Source organism: Podarcis bocagei (genome assembly GCF_964188305.1).
Source record: "Podarcis bocagei genome assembly, chromosome: 13".
Lineage (NCBI taxonomy): Eukaryota > Metazoa > Chordata > Lepidosauria > Squamata > Lacertidae > Podarcis > Podarcis bocagei.
This window is the reverse complement of record NC_138138.1, coordinates 43,208,846-43,233,010: the sequence shown is the minus strand read 5'-3', so window position 1 is coordinate 43,233,010 and position 24,165 is coordinate 43,208,846. Positions and strand designations below refer to the sequence as shown.

The following is a 24,165-nucleotide window of genomic DNA, read 5'->3' as shown; positions in this document are numbered from 1 at the left end:
CAACCACACTTGTCTACCTAGGAGAACAGCATCACAAGGTAAGTTCTGGGGAGGTGATCCATAAGTCTTTGTGAGTGAGTTCCTGCAGAGTGTAGAGCGAAATGCTTTCAAAATCTCTGAGATATGATGGTGGACTCTTCGGTGAGGACTTCTGTCTCAGAAGGTGGTGGGCTCTCCTTGGCTATAGGTTTTTGACCAAAGACTGGATAACCACCCACCAGGGATGATGTTGTAGTGGATCTTATGCCTCTGCAAGGTGTTCAATTAGATGACCTTGGAGGTCCCTTCCAGCTCTATGACTTATGGGAAATGTGGCAGGGTCTCAAATGATTTTTTTATGTCCCAGCCAGTAAGTAAAGCATTGATGAACTTAGAAATTAGTATAGTATAGTATAGTATAGTATAGTATAGTATAGTATAGTATAGTATAGTATTCACTAAATGCACCTTTTGAACATACTCTTCTTCCTCCCATCTCTACTTCCTCCCATCTCAAAGGTCAACCAGAAGATGGGACTCTTCACGTATTTCAGCCTATGCCTTCTGGGCATCCTGGTCTCCAACCCTTTCCTGGGAGGTGAGTTTCCTTTGCAAATACTGATATTATATGACCAGTTAAGAAGTGGACTTGGGTGAAAAGCAACTTTCTTCAAATGCCTTTAGTTGGCCAATTCAGTCTTTCAGAAAGATATCAGAAACCTTAGTCACAATTGAGCAGAATTTCAGACAAATGTAGGTGTTTCATTTTCAAGCAACGGCAATCCACTAAAATCTACTAAACCTCTGGCTCTTTAGAATGGGGTGGCTTGAACTGGGCTCACGTTAACAAGGATAAAAAATAATCTGGGCTTGCTCCATGGATCACATTGAGTAACATCCCTAGAGACAAAGTGGTGAATCAATTTAGCACTTTTAGGGCCTTTAAATAAGAGACTCTGGGTGGGCAGAAGGTTGCTCATAATCTAGGAGGAGGTTTCTGGGTGGTTTGCAGACAAATCCCTCAATTTTGGCTCTGCAAGTTTCTCATTTTTCCAATCTTAAATTCAGTCCTCCACATGCCTGCAACAATTTGCAACCTTTTTTTTAAAACAGGAAACAACCATCATGAAAAAAGTATCAATATTTTAGTGTCCATTTCTCCCAATGAACAAATTCTTAAATGCACTTTTGACTACCACACACACTTCTGCAAGGCATTTCTTCTAATGTAATGCATTTTGTATGTTATTTTCACCCATCTATGCAATTTTAACACATACTTTACCCCAGTATATGCATTTTTGATACATGTTACTCAACTGCAGAACTGCACTGAAAAATTCAGAAGAATGCAAAATTTAAAGGATGACTGAATTTTGGTTTGCACGTTGGTTGAGAAAATGTGAATCGGGTGGATTCGCTTTTAAATGCAAACCTGGTTGAATTTCTCCCTCGTCTCTATTTGCAGTAGATGAGCAAAGTTTTCAGGCTCCAATTCTTTAACAATCCCAGTCACTTAAAGCTTCCCTCCCAGCCCGGAATTAGGTGGTTGAAAAAGAATTTTTTTTGGGAAAGCCAGAAGCGAAAGAGCTTGTGAGCTAGGGACTGATCTCAAACAGGGGCACTGAGCATATGTTCAGAGGCAACCTGTCCATGCCACCTGTGGCATAGCTCAAGCTGGCTTTTCTTTCTTTAATACTGTGGTGGCTGCTGCTTATTGGGATTGGCAGAAGGGAGGTGGAGTCAGAGGTAATGGTACATCCAGAGCCAATGAGAGGCAGAGACAAGGGATGCTAGTTTTGCCTCCATCCTCCTTCCTGCTGAGTTCTACAAGGGGCAACTCTGAGACCAGGGAAGAGGAAGTTGACTGCCAGCGCCACCTACTGGACTGGGTGTAAGAGGGCAGGCAGGTGGGGGCTGGCGAAAGGGCAGACTGAGGTTGGGAGGGCAGTGCCCTAATGGACCAGCATCTACTGCTTTAAGGCAAAAATGCTTTGGACTATCTGCTGACTTTTTCATGCTTCTTTCCTTTCTACCCCATTGTCTCCATGCAGCTGAGGCCGACACCTGCGCCAGGGAGTGGCTGCAAAACCAGGGCAACTGCTATGCATATTTCGACAATAAGTTGAGCTGGCACGAGGCTGAGGTAAGAAGTGTTTCTCAGCCACCCAGATGTGATATATATAAGCTGTATAAGTCAGCTTCCCAGTTCCCATTTCAGGAGTTTGGCTGGAACAAGGGATGAGGAAGAAATTTAGGCCCTGTCTACTCTATACTTTGAAATAGTCATGGGTTCACCAAATAATCATGGCAAGCGTAGTTTGCGTCGTTAGGATACTCTATTCCCACCACAGATATGTAATTTTCAGAATGGTTTATCAGTCAATCCATATCTGGTGATTCTTTTTTTGTGTGGAAATAATTTTTATTTGATCTTACTAGTACAGTGGTGCCCCGCAAGACGAATACCTCGCAAGACGAAAAACTTGCTAGACGAAAGGGTTTTGTGGTTTTTGAGCTGCTTCGCAAGACGAATTTCCTTATGGGCTTGCTTCGCAAGACGAAAACGTCTTGCAAGTTTGTTTCCTTTTTCTTAACACCGTTAATACAGTTGCGACTTGACTTCGAGGAGCAACTCATAGAACGCGGTGTGGTAGCCTTTTTTGAGGTTTTTGGTGATTTTTGAAGCTTTTCCAAAACTTTTCCGACACCGTGCTTCGCAAGACAAAAAATTCGCTAGACGAAAAAACTCACGGAACGAATTAATTTCGTCTTGCGAGGCACCACTGTATAAGAATATAACAATACAACCACCCACACCCGTATTGATAGATTCCTTTGAATCTCTGGGCTTCCTACCTTCCCCTTGTCAACCCTTTCAACTGCATGTTATTCAGTGGTCAGTATTTTATATAACTCCATTGTCTCCATAGTATTTGCTACATTACAAGTGTTAATGCAATCCTGCTAATGTTTTCATCTGCTTACAGTGGTCTCCCGGATAAATTATAATTCCCCCCCACTCTGTTAAAGTTTTGGTCTTCTTGGTTCCTGAGCTTTCAGGTCAATTTTGCCAGGAAGACCACCTCTGGCAATTCTTGTTCTGTGAGGGAAATAGAGGTCTCCCAACAACTCTCAGCACCCTTACCTGCCAGGAAGCTAGTTGCGTGGCTCTCCCCCATCCGGTGAGCCACATCTGACCAATCCTGTTGATGAGATATGATCATTGGGGAAGAAACCACCACTCTTTCCTTCTCCATGTTTAGATTGAGTGCCAGAGCTATGGCCGTGGGGCCCACCTCGCCTCTGTCCTCACCAAAGCAGAGACTCTCTTGGTGGCCGAACACATCTCCACTTACCAGCAAGAAATAAGCGACGTCTGGATTGGGCTCCACGATGTCCGTCAGGTAAGCTTGCTCCATTCCTAGCTATCATCACTGAGTAGCAGCTGCACAGCATGGCTGGTGATGCAATGAGGTTGAGGGACCGTTCTTTCATATGTGGTGGACCTGTAAAAGGGTAAAAGAGTATTGGAAGATAATGAATTGAAGAAAAATGTTTAAAAATACTTTACAACAAAACCCCAGAGTTCTTTCTGTTGGGGATAACTCAGACTGAAATTCACAGGTGTCAGAAAAAGTTATTTATGTATGCTAATACTGCGGCCCGTGTTTTGTTAGCCCAAAAATGGAAAACAAGTGAGGTCCCAGCTAAAGAAGAATGACAACTTAAGCTGATGGAATATGCACAGCTTGCAGACTTAACATGTACAGTACAATAAGAGAACAAGAAGAACATTCATTTAAAGAAGATTGGAAAATGTTTATTGAATACATGGGGGGAAACTGTGTACACTTGAAAACGTTGGTAGCATTAAGATAGATTCAACAGTGTAAATAAGTTTTGGTGGATGTAATAATGGAATACTGAATGGTTTAGTTTATATAAAATATACAGGGATTGATGATATGTAAAATGAACCATGGAAAGAGAAGAAGGGAAGTCACTGATATTTTAAGGATGTTTAAATGAGTATTCTAAGTTGTAAAACAGAATATATATATATATATATATATATATATATATATATATATATATATTTATATATATATAAGCATGGCCGGTGACAAGGCTTGATATAGTTGGGCATCCACCAAGGGCCCATACCCAAGTGGGAGTGGCCCATCCATAAAAGCCTCCTAAACCTGTCCTTCCTTTTCATCACTGCAACTTGCTTGTTCACCTGCCTCTCACTCTAACCCAGGCAATATTGGTGGTTGAGGAAGGGGAGCAGTAAATGACACTGCCTGCTTGCCCCTTGGCTTTCTGCTTGGCAAAACAAGCAGGTGGCAAGTGGCAGCGGATAGGAATAGTGGTGAGGAGGAGAGGTGTCTATGATGGACGTGGCTTTGCCCAAGAGTTCCCCCAAATCAGAAGCCAGCACAGCTCCTTAGTAATGACATCCCTTCCTTATCTCACAACTCTCCCACATGTTGCTTCTCCATTGTTTTCTATGGGTGTCTGCATCACAGCTGATAACAGCTGCCCATTGGCCAACCTATCCAGTTAATCTTGCATTGGTGTCATCCCAACAGTATCTTCCTTCTTTCTGTTTTTTTTTTCAAGTTCAGAGGTTGTTTATTCAAAGTTTATTCCCATGAAAGCAGATGTGCTTCAAGAGTTAAACAACACACTACTGACAGATTTTCCCCCCCATTTTCACCATACTTTTCTGCCAAGCAGGCTCTCAACGGATTATTTAGATTAAGCTGATTATTTGGAGATTGATTTTTAAGAACCAATTACTTGGTAAAAATGTAACACATCATCTTTCTTTTTTTATAATTTTTTTTTATTGATTTTACAGAATTTTTAAAACAATACAAACATATAAAAAGACATACACACACGTATAGTTTCATAACCTTTTTTTCGTAAACCATGTTTCTCAGACTCCCCCATACCTCCCCGTTCTGCATCCCAATGTCCAAAAGTTGTATCTTCCTTCTTTCTGGGCCCTTCATGAACATGATCTGTTCTGTCTCTTTTCTGCAGACCCGGAAATGGAGGTGGGCTGATGAATCCACCTACAACTACAAGTCCTGGATGATAAACCAGCCAGACAACTACCGCAATGCTGAACACTGTGTGGAGCTGCGTCGATCCACGGGTAAGCAATCCATTCTCAGGGTCTGGAAAAGTACAAGGATGTGTGGCCAGTGTGGTTCTTAGCGAGCTGGCAAAGTCTGATAGCCACAGTTTTGAATGCACACCTTGCATTCTTGAAGTCGACAGATCCTGCCATCCCTAGTTAATTGTCCTGAAATGAAAAGGGGTTTAAGCAGTGGTAGCTAGTGCATCTACTGGGACTGGCAGGGAGGAAGGCAGGAAGGCCCACAGTAGACTGAGCCAGTGTCAGGAAGAGCCAACTAATTCTAGTCCCCCCACAATCCATGTTGAGTTCTGCAAGGGCAACATTGAGACTAAGGAGGATGCAGCTGACAGCCACAGCTACCCTCTGGACTGGTTGAAAGTAAGAAGGCAAATTTGGGAGCTGGCTGAGGCCAGAACAAAGATGGTGGGGCAGTGCCCCATTTGCCCATATGGACCAGCCCACATTTTTTTTTAATAATTCAGAAAGCAGAACTAGTTTGGATTTTTTGGGGGATACTAGTTTCCTTTGTTTTGAACCCTAGAATTCTTTCTATCATGCCCCTCTAAAAATCCTTTTACAAGTATGAGGACTAGAAGCAAAACTTTTCAATCACGGAAAGCAGAAATTTCTAAGTGGTTGGCAATATACTACAAGCCACTGACCTATCTGTGCCAGAAAGAAGAAGTAACACCTGCCTTGTCTTTTCTTTTTTGCATTCTAGACTTTAAGCAGTGGAACGATGCTCAGTGCAAGAAACGTAATGCCTACATCTGCAAGCACGAACTCTAGAGAAGACTGGAGTTTTCCCTTTGGGCTTGCTGGGATGCGCCTGGTTCAACAGCAGCGAGAGAGATCTGCCATTCAACACACCCTCCAACCACCTCCATTCAAAACACGCATCTCAGAAGAATTATCTTGTGTGGGCCTCTCTCTTCTCCTGCCTTTCATTAATGGCCACAGCACAGTGCAGTCTTAATAAACTATCTACCTTATGCATAAATATCTTGGCATGTTTCTGTTATTGTAGAATGATTTCAGTCTCCTTAGGCTGCTGGGTAGAAAGGAGGGCAGCAGAGGCTCCACTCGACCATTTGTGCAGAAGGCAGAGTTTCAGTAGGTACGTCTCCGAACTCTGCATGAAATTCCAGCTTTGCTACAGCTTTTCAACCAAGGGCGGGGAACCTTTCTTGATCCAAGGGCCATTTAGGAAACCTTTCCGGGGCCACAGGCCCCTTGTGGATGGTGCCAGAGGTACCAATGGGCACCAATTCTTACCTTTGTCTGGTAGACTACATCCCAGCTATGTAAGAGTCAGATGCTTCTACACTCAGCCACTCACACCTTTAATCTTGACTTGGACAAGCAAGAGTTTCCTTCCTTCCATACATTCCTTGCACACCATAAAGGACTTTAAAAGGTCATAGGACATGGTGGTGAGGGGTGTGGCCTCAGGAGAGTCCTGAGGGACAGGTGGAGAGGTCTAGCGTCAATTTATTTATATATCCACAAGTAAATCTCTGCTCAAAGTGGTTCACAGAAAAACCAAAGTCTAAATACAGTGTTACCTCTGGTTACGAACTTAATCCGTTCTGGAGGTCTGTTCTTAAGCTGAAATCATTCTTATCCTGAGGCACTCTTTCACTAATGGGGCCTCCTGCTGCACATATGCCTCTGGTGCGTGATTTCTGGTTGCATCCTGGGGCAAAGTTTGCATCCAGGAGCAGCTTATTTCTGGGTTAGCGGAGCTCATAACCTGAAGTGTTCGTAACCAGAAGCGTTCGTAACCAGAGGTACCACTGTACAGTATTAGACGAACAATACCAGAAACTGCAACGTAACATGAAAAACAACAACAATGATCAACAATTAGACATATCTAAACATTTAACTAAAGCATACAGCTTACTAATAGGTCAGTGCAAATTGTCCTGTAAGCAACTCCTTTTTGAAGGCTCCTAGGGTTGGTGGATGGGGTCACACTGGTGAAACCAACTGTCCCCTGATGGCAGCCGCCGAGTTTCTCTCCCCTCTCAGTTGTTCTTCTGGCAACGGCTCCCTTCTGAAGGCTCCTCGGGGTGGAATGGGGTGGGGGGTGCACACAAGGCAAGGGGGAAAAGCCATCCCCTGATGACCAACACCTAAAGGGACATATCTGACCCTAGTCTCTGTCACTGTTTTAAATGTACAGGCATCCTGCCCTAATTGGCAGCTGGTGGTCCCCAAGATCCTCTAATATCCTTTCATTTGTATGTATATATATCTCACACGTAATGTTCCCGCATCATTTCTCACATTAAAGGAGCTGCAAGTAGACTTTTTTCTGGAACCAACTAACATGGAAACGAGTGCTAAACATGAGCTATATTCCATTAGTTTTCCAGAAGTGTTATTTGCATTGTGTGAATGCTCAGATATAATGGAGAAATTAACAGCTAGGGAAATGAAATAAAGTGCTGTGTGAATGTAGTGCAGCTTGTAGAATAAACCCACAATCAAACACCAGCCTGGAGTCTGGAGGGGTCCATACAGAGGTGTCTTTCCCATAGGGCTTAGTGGTGCATCGCGCCAGGGCGCTGGCCTCTCAGGGGCGCCCCAGCAAGTGAGGGAGCTGTGTGACTTTGCTGGCAGCCTCCCCTTTCCCTGCACGCCCTCCAGCTGCGCCCCACCAACTATATGGCTGGCGGGTGTGCAGCTTCTCTCCCAAGCCTCCGTGGGGATTGCTCTCCCACAGTGGCATGGGGTGAGTTGTGCCCCCCCATGGCTGGCAGTGTGCAGCTTCGCCCTCCCACTTTCCATGGTAATTTGGGGGCGCTGGGCGGATATTTGCACCCCGGTGCCGCATCTGCTAAAGACGGCCCTGGGTCCATAGCTCACATTTGCTTCCTGTCTGACAGAACACCAGGGGGCGCCATCTCCAGGGGGGCCCTGGGAGCCCAGGCACCCACAAGCAATACCTATGGGGGTGTTAATACTGGGAGCCCCTCCAGCCTATGCTCAGGTTGTATATATGCTTAAATAAAACCATATATCTGAAAGACACCTTGTCTGTGCTGACCGTCATTCCAAAAGGAAACTGAACCCTGGGAAAAGCTCAGGTACTCCTGGAGTCTCTCATCGCTTGGAGATTCGGGGAGGTTGTCCATAACGGTAAGTTCGCCTCGAAAGTTTTGCAAGTCCAAACAGTCTTGAAAACAGGATCCCTTACAACCAGCCCAATACCATCAGGAGCACAGGTCCTCATGAATGCACGATAAAAATTGACACCAGGAAGGGCCCACTGTGCATATTTGTGAAGATGCTGAGGACTCAGTAGAAAAAGGGAAGACAATTTTAGCACACACTACTTCCTTTGGTGTTTTTGAACTCATTTCTCTCTGATGGAGAAGATAACCTGAAGGGGGTCAGAGGGCTTGAGGCTGCGGTATTTAGCCCAGTGGCATAGGATACCCAGGCTGATTGGATCTCTTCCTCTGCTACGGCTTCAATCTCAGTACTTGTCCTGTATATTTCAGCATGTGCAGGGCAGTTTAAGCAGGTCCTGTTGAAAGTTTCCGTGAGTATGACTCTCAGCTGCTCACATCGACCTGTTCAAACCACAATCCCCAGTTGTTTGGGCCTTAGGCCAAGGGGGCATTCAGGTTGAAGGGTATTTTTAGGGACTGGGGAGCTGTTGGGGGATTGTTGCGCACAATGCCAATTTGTCTTGGTTATGTCAACACTAAGAGGAATTTCCGTCCACCCAGGGAGTGCTGCATGACATTGTTGGTGGGTTAGACCAGTGTTTCCCAACCACTGTTCCGCGGCACACTAGTGTGCCACGAGATGTTGCCTGGTGTGCCGCGGGAAAAATTAAAAAAATCGAAAGATTTTTTTTTTTAAGTCAAATTTTCGATTGGGGTGCCGTCACTAGATAACCCCTGGGGTTCCCTCCCGCTCTGCGCCTCCCTCCTCCTCCTCCTCCGGGGAGGCCCTTCCTGGCTCTCGGCCAAGGCTTGGCGGCTGCCACTCACTCGCTCGCCCACCCGTCCCTCCATCCCTGCACCCGGCCTCTCCCCCTCCGTCCCCGGCGCGGGGGCTGCCGGGATCCGTAGTCCCCTCGCCCTTGGGCTCCGCGCCCGCGTGGGGTGCGCGAACTACGTTTCCCAGCGTGGCCTGGCGGGCCGGGCATTTTGTTTGAAGCGCTCTTCTCCCGGCCATGGAATAAGTGCAGCGGCGGCGGCGGCCGGGCGGGCAGGGGCTCTTCCGCGCAGACCCCGCGCAGCCTGCCTGCGCCCCCGCGGAGATCGGGCGGCAGGATGGAGCCCGGGGATCCCCGCGGAGGCAGAGCGGCGGAGGCTGCCCCCCAGGTAGGGCTGCGTCGGGGTTTTTTTTGCAATGCTTCATCCGCGCCGGAGGGGACGCATCGGACCGTGGGGAGACCCCTTGGCGGGCGTGCAAGGCAATGCATGTGTGCAGGCGTTGCATGGAGTGCAGTGCAATGCAATGGCAACACGGCGCCCTGCATGCATGCATGCAACTTCCACCCGCGCTCCGGACTTGGCAGGTGAGGGGGGTCCCCAGTGGGCGGCAGAGAGAGCCGGGAGGGCGAAGGGGAGCCGGGGGGGAGCAGCGCTGCTCCCCGAGCCGAGCCCGGGGGGAAACTTCGGCGTCGTTGCGCCGGGTGTTGGAAGCGGAGGCTGGCGGGGGCCCCTCACCTGCAAAACCTGGTCGCCTCTCATATATTTCGTGCATTGCATTCATTGCCCGCTTTCTCCTTCAAGGAGCTCCCGGGGGCGCGTGTGGTTCTCCCCGTGTTATCCTCGCAACAACAGCCCTGCGAGGTGGGTCAGGCGAGTGGCCCAAGGGAGCACCCAGGGATTGTCCTGGCCAGGTGGGGTGATTTGAACCCTGCTCTCTGCCCGGTCTTCGTCCTCATTTAGCCCCCACATGTGCATGACTGTGCATGACTGAGGTTTTCCCCCCTCGTCTTGGCTATGGTGTGAGTCTGTGCTGTTAATTAATGGGGTTCTGCCTTCGGAGAAGATGAGCCAGCCCTCAAGGAGGTGATTATGTAATTTGCTAGCAATTCATGTCCCTCCCGGCGTGACGCTGCGCGCTGACGTCACGGGGCTGTAATGGTGGTGTGCCTCGAGATTTTTTTCATGAAACAAGTGTGCCTTTGCCCAAAAAAGGTTGGGAAACACTGGGTTAGACCAACACTTTACAGAGTGTTTCTGTCAAGCAGTGAAGTGAAATCATCTGGATTTTGATCTGTGTGAAATTCAAGCAACATTTTTGCATTGCATTGCAGATTTAATTTGAAGGGCTGCTTTTGAAAGCAAATAACAACAAGAGGAATTGCTTGCTTGCTTTTTTGTATTCTATAAGTTGTCATTGCCAGCTGATATCAACAGTAATTGGATGTTTAGTCTTCCAGGCTTGCAGTGTAAGTCTCTTTCCATCCACAAGGTCTTAGAGAGTCCATTTTCACTGATGATCTTTTACTCAGATTCTTTAGTTGTGATTCCTTCATTGCAGGGGGTTGGATTGGATAACCTTTGGGGTTCCTTCCAACTCTACTATTCTGTGATTCCTCACACCATAGCAATCTTGATTGAATCAATCTCAGTTTTAAATATAAAGAAGCATTATACCCCCCAAATACAACAACATCCCATTGACTGAGCTTGCTTTAAAAAAATTCTTTTAAAATAGCCTCTGGCTTAACTTGCCTCTGGCTTGGGCAATAAGCAAACTCGTCCATCATGTGCTGCCTTAACCTTTCTGCTCCAGGTTTCAGCCAGATTCCAACCAGGTCTGGATAAAAGCTGCTCAGAATGAGACAGCCTGAGCAGGAAACAGCAGAGGCAGCCATCTGTTGAGGACAACCATCTTGGGAACGGGGACTTGGGTGAGTGAGGACATACTTTTGCTTGTTGATCTGTAACATACACGTTAGAGAGTTTCTACATCTTTTTATTGGATTTGTAAGGGACAGACATGCCAAACATTTTTTTAAAGAGTATTTAATATTCTGAGCCATGTGTACTTTCAGAGCTAAACTCTCTGTTATGTAAACCAGTGTACATAACACTAAGCCATCGTTTATTTAGTTTGATTGTGATTTGTTTGAATCAGTGAACCCTGTCCAACAGATGATCCATGGTTTGTTTTCTGTCAACAAAGCACAATGTTAAGCCATGGTTAGTTGTCGGCTTACAAACCACAGCTTGTTTTAACTATGTTTTGGTGTTATGCCCAAACACACCAGTCTCACTTAACCATGGTTTGTTTCAGCGCTACACCCAAAGGCAAGAGCATCTGGAAAACAAATCAAGCTTTGGAGAAGCAAGCTGTGGCATGATTGCTCATATGTGAGATAGCTCTTGGTTTGTGGAATAAACCATAACTTAGAGCTATGCGTGAACACAGTCAATGCGGCATAGTTGAAAGCTAGAGCTATTCTTGGATAGACTTGGTTCAATTGCATTCTCAGCCATAAAAACCCTTAAGTGACCATGGACCAGTCTCTGTCTTTCACATGAGCCTACCTACCAGGGTTTTGGTGATGATCAGGGTGCAATTATATATGCCAACCACTGGGCCCAACTTAAGCACTGTTTGTTTTCTATAAAGCTTCCTGTTGCCTGTACCTTCCCATTTCTAAATCCTCCAACATGGGAGAAGAAGCCATTTCCCTTTTCTTTCCAGGGCCAGACCCTCCACTATAAGGAAGGCAGAAGCAAATTTGGTAGAGATTCTCAAGGAATTCCAACCTTTATAAATCCCAATATGAACAGACCTCACCTGCACTTCCCAAACTAATGTGAGAATCAAAACCTAGCTTTCACGCTTCTCAAATGTTCTGCCACAGTTCTTTTGACCCCGCCCCAGCCTTCCTACGCCTTAGAGACCTGACAAACTTGGTTTTAGGAAGAAAAGTGCAAGCAGGTCTTCTTTATTACCTTTTCATGGCAATTACAGTTCCACCCGTGGCACTGCTGCACTCAAATCATGTTTGGTCCTAAACTGGACATATATACAACTCTGAACTCATCAGGGTGGATGTCAGGGCTGGCCCTATCATTGAGCAGAGTGAGGCATTTGCCTCAGGCGGCCAATGGCAGGTAGTGTGGTGATTGGCAGGGAGGTGCTAGAGAGCAGCTTGCCCTGGGCTTCCTAAGCTAGCTAGCTGCTCTCAGGAAGATGCTGTCCCATCACCACTGTCAAAATAAGATTCAGCTGCCAGTCCAATAAATGTATGTGAAACGGGGGGGGGGGGGCATTTTGTCCTTTGCCTCAGGCAGCCAAATGCCTCGGTCCAGCCCTGGTGGATGTGAGACAAAAGGGAATGATAAATACACCCTGCAGCAATGTGAGCCAAACACTGTAAACTTATGACAAGGAAATTTCTCCTTTCAAGACCCTCATTTCACAAGCGGTCTTGGTAACTCCATGTTTTCGTCATGCAACAATACCTCTTGATTTCTTCTTAGGTGAAGAAGAAAGATGGGGCGTTTGGCCTATGTTAGCCTATGTTTGCTTGGCTTCTTCATGAGAGGTGAGTCCTTATTGAGTTATAGTACCATTCTCTGTCCTATAGGGTGCATTCAGACTTGGGGAATGTTGCTCACTTAAAATGCAGAAATGTACAGCTAGGGAAACATCAGGGAAATGAAATAAGCTGCCATGCGAATGCAGCCAAAGACAGGTCTAGGGTGGCAAAGACTGCCAAATAAAGAGTGATAGACTTCAGGAATGATCTTTGAAAACTGAATATATATATCACCCTGGAGAGTCAGTTTAACCTGCCTAGCAATTTCTAAAAGCTTTAGGACACCAGTTGGAGATGAACCCACTAATACATTAAAACAGGGGCCACCAACCTAGTGCCCACAGGTACTAATGTGCACAGAAGAACTTCCTATGGCATCCATGAAAAGTGCCAGGAAATATTCAGGTAAAAATGCACAAGATGGGGTGAAGCGGTGTACGCCCGCACCATTTTGTGTTCCTGTTTCTTGTTTTGTACTTTTACACGTGGCAGACACATCAACACAGATGGCGTTTTGTGTTACGCCACACCCTATAGCTGCCATTTGTAGTACACCACAGCCGCCATTCCGGGTTACACTCCCCACATGCTGTTTTATGTTGTGCCATATCCTGCATGACAGGCTTTTTGAGTTACACCACAATCTGAAGCAGCCATTTTGTGCTGAGCTACACTCTCACAATTGGCATTTTGTTTTAGGTCACACAACCCACAGTGGCCATTTTGTTACGGACACCAAAATGTTGGCTACCCCTGCGTTATAACATGCAACTCTCCCACTGGTTTATCTGTGATGACTTTGTTCTTCATCTCTTTCACAATCTCCCCCACTACATCAACAAGCCGTTGAAGCGGATCGCTGCCCCAGGGGATGGCTGCAGTACCAGGGCAACTGTTATGGGTTTTTCCACAACAAGTTGAGCTGGCATGAAGCTGAGGTAAGACTACCATCCATTAACAGGTTGCAGAGAATGTCCAGTTGAATGATGAAGTTCTTGTGCATTTTCCCCTTCTCCAGATTGAGTGTCAGAGTTATGGTCGTGGGACCCACCTCGCATCCATTCTTGCAAGGGCAGAAACTCTGATGGTATCCAAACATATCTCCATTGACAAGAAAGAAACAGGGGTTGACGTTTGGATTGGACTCCATGATACTCACCAAGTAAGCATTTAGCCTCCTGAGCTTATTGATCCATCAATCATAGAACCATAGAATGAAAGAGTTGGAAGGGACCCTCAGGATCATCTAGTCCATCTCCTTGGAGTGCAGGAAATAATGCAGCTGACCCATACAGGGATTGAACCTGCAACCTTGGCGTTATCAGCACAACACTCTAGCCAACTGAGCTACCCTGTTCCTTCCTGCTGAAGGCTGAAGGAACACAACATTTGCAATTTCTGAGGAGAACTGGCCTGATCCATGGATCAGAAGTTAGATGATGATGATGATAATAATAATAATAATAATAATAATTTATTTATTTATACCCCGGCCCATCTGACTGGGTTTCCCCAGCCACTCTGGGCAGCTCCCAACCGAATATTAAAAACACAATAAAGCATTAGACTTTAAAAACTTCCCTAAACAGGGCTGCCTCCAGATGTCTTCTAAAAGTCAGATAGTTGCTTATTGCCTTGACATCTGATGGGAGGGTGTTCCACAGGGCAGGCACCACTACCGAGAAAGCCCTCTGCCTGGTTCCCTGTAACCTCACTTCTTGCAGTGAGAGAACCACCAGAAGGCCCTTGGCGCTGGACCTCAGTGTCCGGGATGAACAGCTGAGGCTGTTTAGGGCTTTAAAGGTCAGCACCAACACTTTGAATTGTGCTTGGAAACATACTGGGAGCCAATGCAGATCTCTCAGGACCAGTGTTATATGGTCTTGGCGGCCACTCCCAGTCACCAGTCTAGATGCCACATTCTGGATTAATTGCAGTTTCCAGGTCACCTTCAAAGGTAGCCCCATGTAGAGCGTGTTGCAGTAGTCCAAGCGGGAGATAACTAGAGCATGCACCACTATGGTGAGACAGTCCGCGGGCAGGTAGGGTCTCAGCTTGTGTACCAGATGGAGCTGGTAGACATTTGCCCTGGACACAGAATTGACCTGTGCCTCCATGGACAGCTGTGAGTCCAAAATGACTCCCATACTGCGCACCTGGTCCTTCAGAGGCACAGTTACCCCATTCAGGACCAGGGAGTCCTCCACACTCGCCCACCCCCTGTCTCCCCAAAATAGTACTTCTGTCTTGTCAAGATTCAACCTCAATCCGTTAGCGGCCATCCATCCACATTATCTGTTGGCTGCCATATGTCCTGAATGTTCTGACACAATCTTGAGATCAAAAGTTGATATCAAACTGTTTTAAAATGCATATTTTGAGATGAAATATATTTGTATTTTTTTAAAAATAGGATTTATATGCCACTAAGTGGGCAATCCTATGGGATGAGCAGTTAAGGATGCAGCAGACAATACTGAGCCAGACAGACTTATGGTCTGACTCAGTGTAAGGCGGCTTCCTGTGTTTCCGTGTTGAGAGCTGTCCCCCATCAGAAACAGAATGCTGAGCATGATGTCACTTTTCTCCCAACCAATCAGGGCTCTTGTTATCTCCCGTGTCATTGCAGAATGGGAACTGGAGGTGGTCCGATGAGTCCTCCTACAACTACAAGACCTGGATGCGAGGGGAGCCCAACAATCTTTGGAATTCCGAGTACTGTGTGGCTTTGAGGGCTTCCACAGGTGGGCATGTTACAGTCCTCCCACCGATGGGAAGTTGTGTAGCCTTGAGGTATACGGCAATGGTGAGACGTAAATAGAACAGAAAGGACTGGGCTGAGTTAAATAAAGGAGGGGGGCAAACAGTGGGGCAACAGCTTCCCTTGTGGGAAGGGTCACTTTGGTTGATGGCAGAGGCTGGACAGAGTTCTGTCAAGGATGCCTCAGATTTCTGCACTGAAGAGGGGAATTGAAGTAGATGACACCTAAGTTCCACTGAGTGCTAAAAGTCTATGACTTTATGAAATATTCACCTTCCTTTATCTTATGGTCACACACACACACACACACACACACACACACACACACACATATTTGGGGGGGGGGGCATGATTTTTCAGCTCTCTCCTAATAATAATAATAATAGTATTTTATTTATATCCCGCCCTCCCCAGCCGAAGCTGGGCTCAGAGCAGCTCCCTCTCCCCCCCTCTCTCTCACACACATTTGTAGAGGTCTCTTGCAAAGCATGCACCTCAGCCCCAAACACACATTCAAGTCTCTGGTGTCCTCCCATATATGTGTGGTATTCAGACAGGTAAATACACTTGGATCCATTAAGTTCTAAAGATCTACACTGAGTGGAACTTAACTGGATGCAACTCAGAATGCTGGCTTGAATCAGCTGTGGGGAACTTGCAACCTTCCTGATCATGTTGGACTACAACTTCTATCATCCCTGACCATTGCCCATCCTGAGGTTGATGAGATTTGGAGCAGAACAACATCCTGAGGGCCACAGCTTTGGGTTAGACCGATGGTTGGATCCAGCACAAAGCAGTACATAGTAAATACATAGCTCTTTACTCTGCCTTTTGAAACATGAGATGTATATTTTTAGGATCCACCTTGTTTCTGTGATTGTGAGTTGTTTTAAACTGTTTCTAACATTGTGCTTTAATGGCACTTTATGGTAAAAGGCAGGCAAATCCTCACCCTCATTTGCTCATGAGCTAATCAGACTATACCATGTCGTTATCTTCTAAAACATGCCAGGGAATTTTCAAAATGAGTTTGTTAGAGCAAAACAAATAGATTCATGGAAAGTTGTAAATTTCAGAAATTGCCCCCTGAATTAGGCAGGACCCCCACAAATATCCAGGGACTATAGCTGACAGATTTCTGGCCCATCCCTAGTGCCATAACAAACACAGATATATGCAAATAAAAAGAACAACAACTGTACCTTGAGATACTTTGAAAATGCTTGAAATGGAGAATGGATAAGAATGGACCTTGGATTCTCTTTTTCCATTGCAGAGTACAAGAGATGGATTGATGCTGTTTGCAAGAAACATAAAGCCTACATCTGCAAACATGAGCTCTAGAAGAAGGGAGACTGTCAGTCTAGGGAAGGTTGGGTTAGATGGATCAAAGCACATCTCCTTGGAATCAAGGGAGTCAGAAGATGATCCAGCAATGTTACCACCTCTACAGTTCATCCTTTGTTATGCCAAGAAGATCTTCCTTCAAAAGATGACATCTATCTAGTCACTCTCAGCCCTTATCCAGGGCTGGTCTCTGAAATACTGTTATGATCACCTCTGTTGCTTATGCTCTTGGCTCCAGGCAGTGCAAGGACATTAAAGTGAACAACCAGTTTCTCATGGGTGTTTATAATGAGAGAACACTTGATCTGGTTTTTCTTTGGTTCATTTTGATGGAACAAGGCATCGGTCTTGCTTGTTAAGGTATCAGGTTATGTGACCCTCAATCTTGTTTCTAACACAGAACACAATATGAAACTTCCCAACTCTAGAAGTTGCAAGAAGGCAGATGTTGACCCAAAACAGAAACACAATAGGGGAAAGCCCCAAACTAGCAATTAGCAGACACCTTGGAGAACAGATTTCCTCCAAACAGAGCAGTTATAACTTATTTCATCTCAGGTGGGATCTACACACATATTAAAAATGCTGAGAAAATGCTTTTTGAAAAAAACAGTTTTAAAAAAGGCATTGACTTTGGCATAGCTCACTGTTGCCTTCTAGTGTCACATTTGTCTATTGCACTTCACAACACATTTAAAACATTTTATTTGCAGCTGTATAGCTCAGAGTTAGTGAGACAAAGCTTGCTTACTCAGAATACAGGAACTCACACTCTGCATCTCACATACACAATATGACCAACTTTAAGTATACCTCCAGAAACATGTGAAGTCACACACACACACACACACACACACACACACACACACACACACACACGTAACATCTCATTCACTCTATGATGCAACCTTAGTTCCCACTGCCATTACTACCAGGTCCATCATTTTGACTGCAGTGGTCTCATCAAGTTATTGCCAGGAGCACATAATAGCTGCTGCAGTACAGTACAGGGAAGACAAGAGTGTTGTGACAATGTACTGACCCTTCAGCCAGATGTCACAAGATTTCTATTGCCCCTGGTGTTAAATTCTGTAGTCAGACCTGCTTGACCATCCCAATATCACACAGCTAGTTATTCTGGAAATGGCCTTGCATGCCCAAGGTCCCAATGTTCAGTCAGCAGCATCTCAGGTACACAGGATCAAAGTAATGCTGAGAGGTTGGAGACTTGTTAGTTAGCATAGATCAGCCTTTCTCAGATATTCCTATGGGATAACTCAATGGATAGCTGCTTCCTGATCTGCTCTTGCAGAGAGTGTTACATAGGAAGCTGCCTTACAGCAAGTCAGACCATTGGTCTATGTGGCTCAGAATTGCCTACTATGGCTGGCACTGCAGTGGTACTGTCACACTGTAAGATCAAGCCTGGACTGCCTTGTAAAATCTCTGCTTGAACGGCTAAGTTCAGAGTGGAAAATTTTGCTGGAGATCTGTCATGCACGTGTGTGTGTGTGTGTGTCCTTTCTCTTCAACATGTCATTTCATATTAGGGATCATTAGGAAAGGATTGGGATCAACCAACAACAGACCTTCCCAAATCTCTCAAATCTTAGGGAGTTTGAGATGAGTGGCTCTCAGTATGGAAACAATTAAGTTTCCGCAGCTCTTTCTCTGGGCAATCTCGAATCTCTTCAGCAGGGGAGTTAGAGCAAGATCTCTACATGTTTGGCAACAGATTGGCCAGGGTTTCTGACTCCCCATTAACAATGAGAGCAACTCATATTAAGGGTTGGTTTTGGGGTCAACATGTAAATGCAGAAACGCCAGGAACCCTATGCCCTTTTAAAATGTGGGGTTTTGGGGGGGGGTTATTGGGCTGTTGTTATTATTTTGATTATATATTTTGTGGTTTTATATTTTGATTTTGTCCTGTGAACTGCCCTGAGACTTCTGGGTGTAGGACGGTATATAAATTGTGTAAATAATAATAAGAACTTAAAATAAAACTGTCATTCTATAACACCACACACCTTCCCATCCAGCCCAAATTGTCCAGTCCAAGAGTAGGTGTTGGCGCAGCAGGAGGGTTGAGTACCTTGCAGTACAATAATAAGCATGTTGATGTTTTTGATGTAAAATGCTTAAATAATAATAATCATAATAATCATAATAATAATAATGTGCAAAAGAAAGCCCATGTGCAAAAGGGCCATAGCTCAGTAGCAGAGCACCTCTTCTGCATGCAGAAGGTTCCAGGTTCAATCCCTGGCCTCTTCATGTAGAACCAGGATTGTGTCCTGTCTGAATAACCCTGGAGAGCTACTATCGTTCAGTATGAGCAATGCTGAACTAGATGGACCAAGGGTCAGACTCAGTATAAACCAGCTTCCTATGCACTTCCTATCTGACCATCCTAGAGCAGGTTAGGTCAACTGAGAAGGACAAAAACGAACTAGAAAATATATGCATAAAAGAGCGTTTATTAAGATCACCATGTGCTGCATGCACAGAAAAATGGCATAGAGAGAGATCAAAGAGGTTGCTCTTCAGAGAGGGGATGAATGGGAGAGATGGTCTTTCACTCTGAGGGGTGGGAAAGGGGTTAATGCGATCAGAGAGAAATCCACCAAGCCAGCGTCCGAACAGGCACAGTTTGGGAACCACAGTCTTCTTTACAGTTCATGCTTGCAGATGTAGGCATTGAGTTTCTTGCACGGAGCGTCATTCCACTCCTTAAAGCCTAAAATGCAAAAAGACATAACAAAAAATTACTACTTCTTGCTCCAGTGGGTGTGGTCATCAATGATAGCCTCATCCTCCATAAATTTGCTGAATCTTCTTTTAAAGTCACTCAAGCTGCTGGCCATCACTGCCTTTTGGGGGGGGGTGAATTCCATAGTTTAACTATGTTCTCTCCTTTTGTCTGTCCTTGATCTTCCAACATCCACCTTCATTAAAGGAGGACTCAAAATGCTAAGGCCTTTAATACCTGCGCCGTCCAATGAAGCTGGATGTTGAAAGATTTAGGACAAGACAAAATGAGGTACTCTCCATCAGGAAAAGGTGCAAATGCTTTGCTTACCTGTGCTTAGTCTCAGCTCCACACAATGTTCAGCATTGCGGTAGTTGTCTGGCTGGTGTTTCATCCAGGCCTTATAGTTGTAGGTGGATTCATCAGCCCATCTCCATCTCCTGGTCTGCAGAAATGAGACAGAACAGATTGTGCAATGAATGGCCCAGAAAGAGGAAGATACCATTGGAATGACACCAATGCAAAATGAACGGGAAAGGTTGTCCAATGGGGAGCTGTTACCAGCTGTGATGCAGACAGTAGAGGAGGACACCCATAGAAAATAATGGAAAACAGCATGTGGGATTAAATTTGGGAGATTGTTGAGGTGAGAGTGGAACGGTATTGCTAAGGAGCCGCTGCTCAGTTCTGATAACCAGAAATGGAGCCCTATTCTATTTCTTGGTCTGCAGGAAGGAGACAGAACAGATCATGAGATAAAGGAAGTGTGAGGAGCCCAATACAGAGATGATTTGGAGAGGCTGGCCTGTGGGGAGCTAATGTCAGCCATGATAGAGAAGAAGAGAAGGACTCTCATGGAAAATAACAAAGTGGTGTGTGTATGATCCTGGGAGATGATTGGGATAAGGATGGGATGGAATTGCTCAGTATTGATGATAGCTAGGAATGAAGCACATGAGAGAAGCTCACCTGACGGACATCGTGGAGCCCAATCCAGACGTTGCTTATTTCTTGCTGGTAAGTAGAGATGTGCTCGGCCACCAAGAGAGTCTCTGCTTTGGTGAGGACAGAGGCAAGATGGGCTCCACGGCCATAGCTCTGGCACTCAATCTGAGGACGGAGAAGAAGCAGGGAAGTTTTGTCCCCAATGGTCATATCCGACCATCAAGATTGGTGCTGTCCCTTCTGAATGTTACCTAGCCTTCTAGGTGCCCAAGGAGACATATCACCAGAACATGAACAACTGTGGAGACTGAGATGCTGGCCAGATGCTGCCTCAAGGCAACTTACATTGATAACCTTACTTATGGAAATCTGATGAGAAACCCATAATAAGGTAGGGAACCCCTTTCAGCCTGAGGACCCCATTCCCTTCTGGGCAACCCAGGGATGAAGGAAGGAGAACTGGCACCTGGTGTGGGGGGTTGGGGCAAACCACATGTGCGTGCACCGTATGTACCGCACATGTGTATACGCCATACGTACAACAGTGGGATCCTTTGCTCACGGCTGCTGTACACATGGTGGTGGAGGGTGCAACCGTGAGCGGAGGATCCTCTGTACATGGCTGCAGCAATGCGACGGCGGTGGGGCGAGTCCCCCATGGGGTGCCTTCTTTTCACCCGCCTCAGAGGCGGCACCTGGGGCCGAACGCCCCCACCCCCTTTCCTCCACCACTGGGGCAACCTGTTGTTAATGGTGAGCAGGACCACAGGCAAAAGTGGGCAGAAGAATGAATGTAAATGATGCCTTTGTACCAAAGGCTAGTTTCCACTCACCCTTCTATCCCCTATCCAAGAAGCAACCTTGGAGTTCAAGGACACATTCCAGTCCAGCAAAACCCTCAGGGAAGGGGTGTGTGACTGGGGAGGAGATGTGGACTAGAGAGATCCTTGAAGGCCCGATCAAATGGGCTAGATTTAGTCTCCTGGCCTGTGTTTCACCACCCATGCACTGTAGCATCCCCACATTGACAACAAGAATCCCTTCTTACCTCAGCCTCTTGCCAGCTCAATTTATTATCAAAATACGCATAACAGTTGCCCTGGTTTTGCAGCCACTCCCTGGCGCAGGTGTCGGCCTCAGCTGTATGGAGAGAGGAGGGGGGGGAGATGCCCCAAGAAGGCAGAGCAGTGAGAAGACATGTCTTTAATGTGCTCTCTGAAATCCTACTTCCATCTACACCATATGTGTCATTTATTTATTTATTAAAAACATTTCTGCCCTGTCCTATTATGCAAAATAGGGCATTTATGTGTGGCTATGTCTGCTCAGGAGTAGGCAGCCCTGGCTTCCTTTCTAAACAGGAAGCTGGCATCCCTAGCCAGATGTAGGTCTATTCATGAACAAACAGACTTCTTAACCTTTCAAGAAACCCACAGGTGGCATTTTGGGACAAGGAGGGATGCCTTCTGGGTTTGCTGGAGAGGACACAAATAACTGCACATAGAAATCTGCCTTATAATGAATTAGGCCATTGGTATCCATTGCAGACCAGTATTGGTTACCCCAGGGATGGGGGATCTGTGGCCTTAGACTCCATTGAGAAAGGATAGATAACTTTAAAATCAATGAATTATGGTCTAATTTAAAACACTCTTCTGCTCTGTTCTAAATAGCCTACCGTCCTTTGAAAATATAACATGCACTTTAATTACAGCTCAACCCAACAACAATTTCTGGGTAAGCCTCAGACATTTATAAAATTGCTCACCTTCCTGGAAAGGACTGGAAATTAGGATTCCAAGAAGGCAAAGACTGAAGTAGGTGAAGAGTCCCATCTTCTGGTTGACCTTTGAGGGAGATGAATGTACAGCACGGTAAAATCAAAGTTACATTCATTGGTTGCCATACATACAATGGGAGGGAGAGAAGGAGGAAGGAAGGATTGCATTTCTCTTTTATTTGAACTTCCAAGAACCAGGAAGGTTCTTGGAAGGGAGAAACTGGGAAAGAACTGGGAAGAAGGGAGAAACTGAAATTTCGAATAGTTGCCAGTGTTATGAAAGGGTATATTGACATTGATTTAAAGGGAGCTTCATCAGCTTCAGTTAGGAACATTTTGTGATCTTTTTTTTTAGATGCTCGTGAAAATTCATTACTTTTTAGTGCAAATTTCTGTTAAGAAACACCACTTTGTATGCAGTTTTGAGTGATGTACACATTTTTCCAAGCAATTTCCCCATATATAATTCATTTTTGGAACCACTATTTGGTTGGAGAACTGTATCATAAAATTCAGACAAGTTTGAATTTCGAAAGGAGAGCTGTGTTTCAGTTTGCATATTTTTTTCGGAAAGTGAGAATCTGATATATTTGCCTTTAAATCCATTTTCTCTCCCATCCCTATATACACACCCTGGTGGTTATTCAGTCTACCTGTTTACTGGAAATCAAATTTCGATCTGCACACAAATGAGTCCATGCAGCTTTTCTGTTCAGCTTTTGTGCCAATTTTCTTCTCTGTCTGATCTTCTTTTTCTGTCTGATTTGTGAACTTAGGGCTCATCTGCACTTGCTCCATGCTTTCTAGGCAAAGGTTCAGGCTTTCCAAGTCTGTATCTGAGCAGGGTTTTTTATTTTTTTATCCCCCCCCCCCCCAGGGCTTTCCATGGGAAAAACAAAGTTTTACCACTGAATTGGAGCAAATGGCAGTCTGTGGAAAAGCCAATTGCTGTTTGCTCTGATTAAATGGTAAAATGTGAGTTTTCCCAGGGAAAGCTCTGGGATTAAAAAAAACACACAAAACCCTGATCAGACACAGACTTGGAAAGTGCAGTTCTGTGCATTGTTGTTTTCCACCAGTCAGTGGAGACTGATCCATTAGGGCAGTGATAACCAAACGTGGCCCTCCAGCTGTTTTGGGACTACAATTCCCATCATCCCTGACCACTGGTCCTGTTAGCTAGGGATGATGGGAGTTGTAGTCCCCAAACAGCTGGGGGGCCAAGTTTGGCCATCACTGCATTAGGGCAAATAGGAACTGCCCCACCAACCTCAGCCTGCCCTCAGCTAATCCTCATTTTCCTGCTTTCCTATTTACAACCAACCAGTGAGTGGCTCTGCCTGCCATTGGCTGTGGCTCCATCAACTGTTGGCCTCCCTGCCTTTGGCCCTATCAATTCTAGTGGGCACCAGCCACCCTCACCACAAGTCCTTGTTCACGAACCTTTCAACCATCTCCCTCACGGCCTTTGAAAAAAATCCCTTCACCGAGACTCGTAGATCACTTCCACAAGCTCTTACCTTGCGATGCTGTTCTTCTGGGTGGACCAGTGTGGTTGTCAGCTGAGCCAGGTGCCTCTCTGATGGTCTCACCTAGTCTGGGCAGCTGTTATATAGACCCCAGGCAGAGGTGGTGCAATACCAAGATGAGCAGAATGCTGCAAGGAAATCCTGGTCTGATGCCTTCAGTTTTGCATAACTTAAGGCCAAATCAGTGGAATGTAGCTTGCATCAACCTCTCTTTCAATTTGGTGGGGGAAAGCATAGTGTGTGTGTGTGTGTGTGTGTGTGTGTGTGTGTGTGTGTGTGTGTGTAGTTTTGAATCCATTTCCTTATGAAGAGGAACAGGAACCACATTCTTAATCAACCATGGAAATACTGGTCCGATGTCTTCAGTCTTGCATAATCCA

General features: G+C 45.6%; 3 protein-coding genes across 3 annotated transcripts; 2 read left to right on the top strand and 1 right to left on the bottom strand.

Annotated features, from left to right (window-relative positions):
• Positions 1-501: 501 nt before the first annotated feature.
• Positions 502-6,081, top strand: LOC308570917 (C-type lectin BpLec-like). The gene is made up of 5 exons (XM_081165996.1): positions 502-577; positions 2,034-2,125; positions 3,246-3,386; positions 5,035-5,149; positions 5,856-6,081. Exons 1-5 carry the CDS (start codon positions 511-513, stop codon positions 5,921-5,923), a joined length of 483 nt encoding a protein of 160 aa, XP_081022122.1. The 5' UTR covers positions 502-510; the 3' UTR covers positions 5,924-6,081.
• A 6,541-nt stretch (positions 6,082-12,622) lies between these two features.
• On the top strand, positions 12,623-16,794 carry LOC308571828 (C-type lectin-like; the record flags this gene model as incomplete). The annotated part of the gene is made up of 5 exons (XM_081167445.1): positions 12,623-12,674; positions 13,512-13,606; positions 13,687-13,830; positions 15,298-15,412; positions 16,709-16,794. 5 exons carry the CDS (start codon positions 12,623-12,625, stop codon positions 16,774-16,776), a joined length of 474 nt encoding a protein of 157 aa, XP_081023571.1. The 3' UTR covers positions 16,777-16,794.
• Positions 16,795-19,316: 2,522 nt separating this feature from the next.
• LOC308570905 (C-type lectin BfL-2-like) lies at positions 19,317-23,889 on the bottom strand. The gene is made up of 6 exons (XM_081165980.1): positions 23,777-23,889; positions 22,245-22,323; positions 21,525-21,616; positions 20,501-20,641; positions 19,862-19,976; positions 19,317-19,519 (listed from the first exon to the last, which is right to left on the bottom strand). Exons 2-6 carry the CDS (start codon positions 22,309-22,311, stop codon positions 19,452-19,454), a joined length of 483 nt encoding a protein of 160 aa, XP_081022106.1. The 5' UTR covers positions 22,312-22,323; positions 23,777-23,889; the 3' UTR covers positions 19,317-19,451.
• Positions 23,890-24,165: the final 276 nt, after the last annotated feature.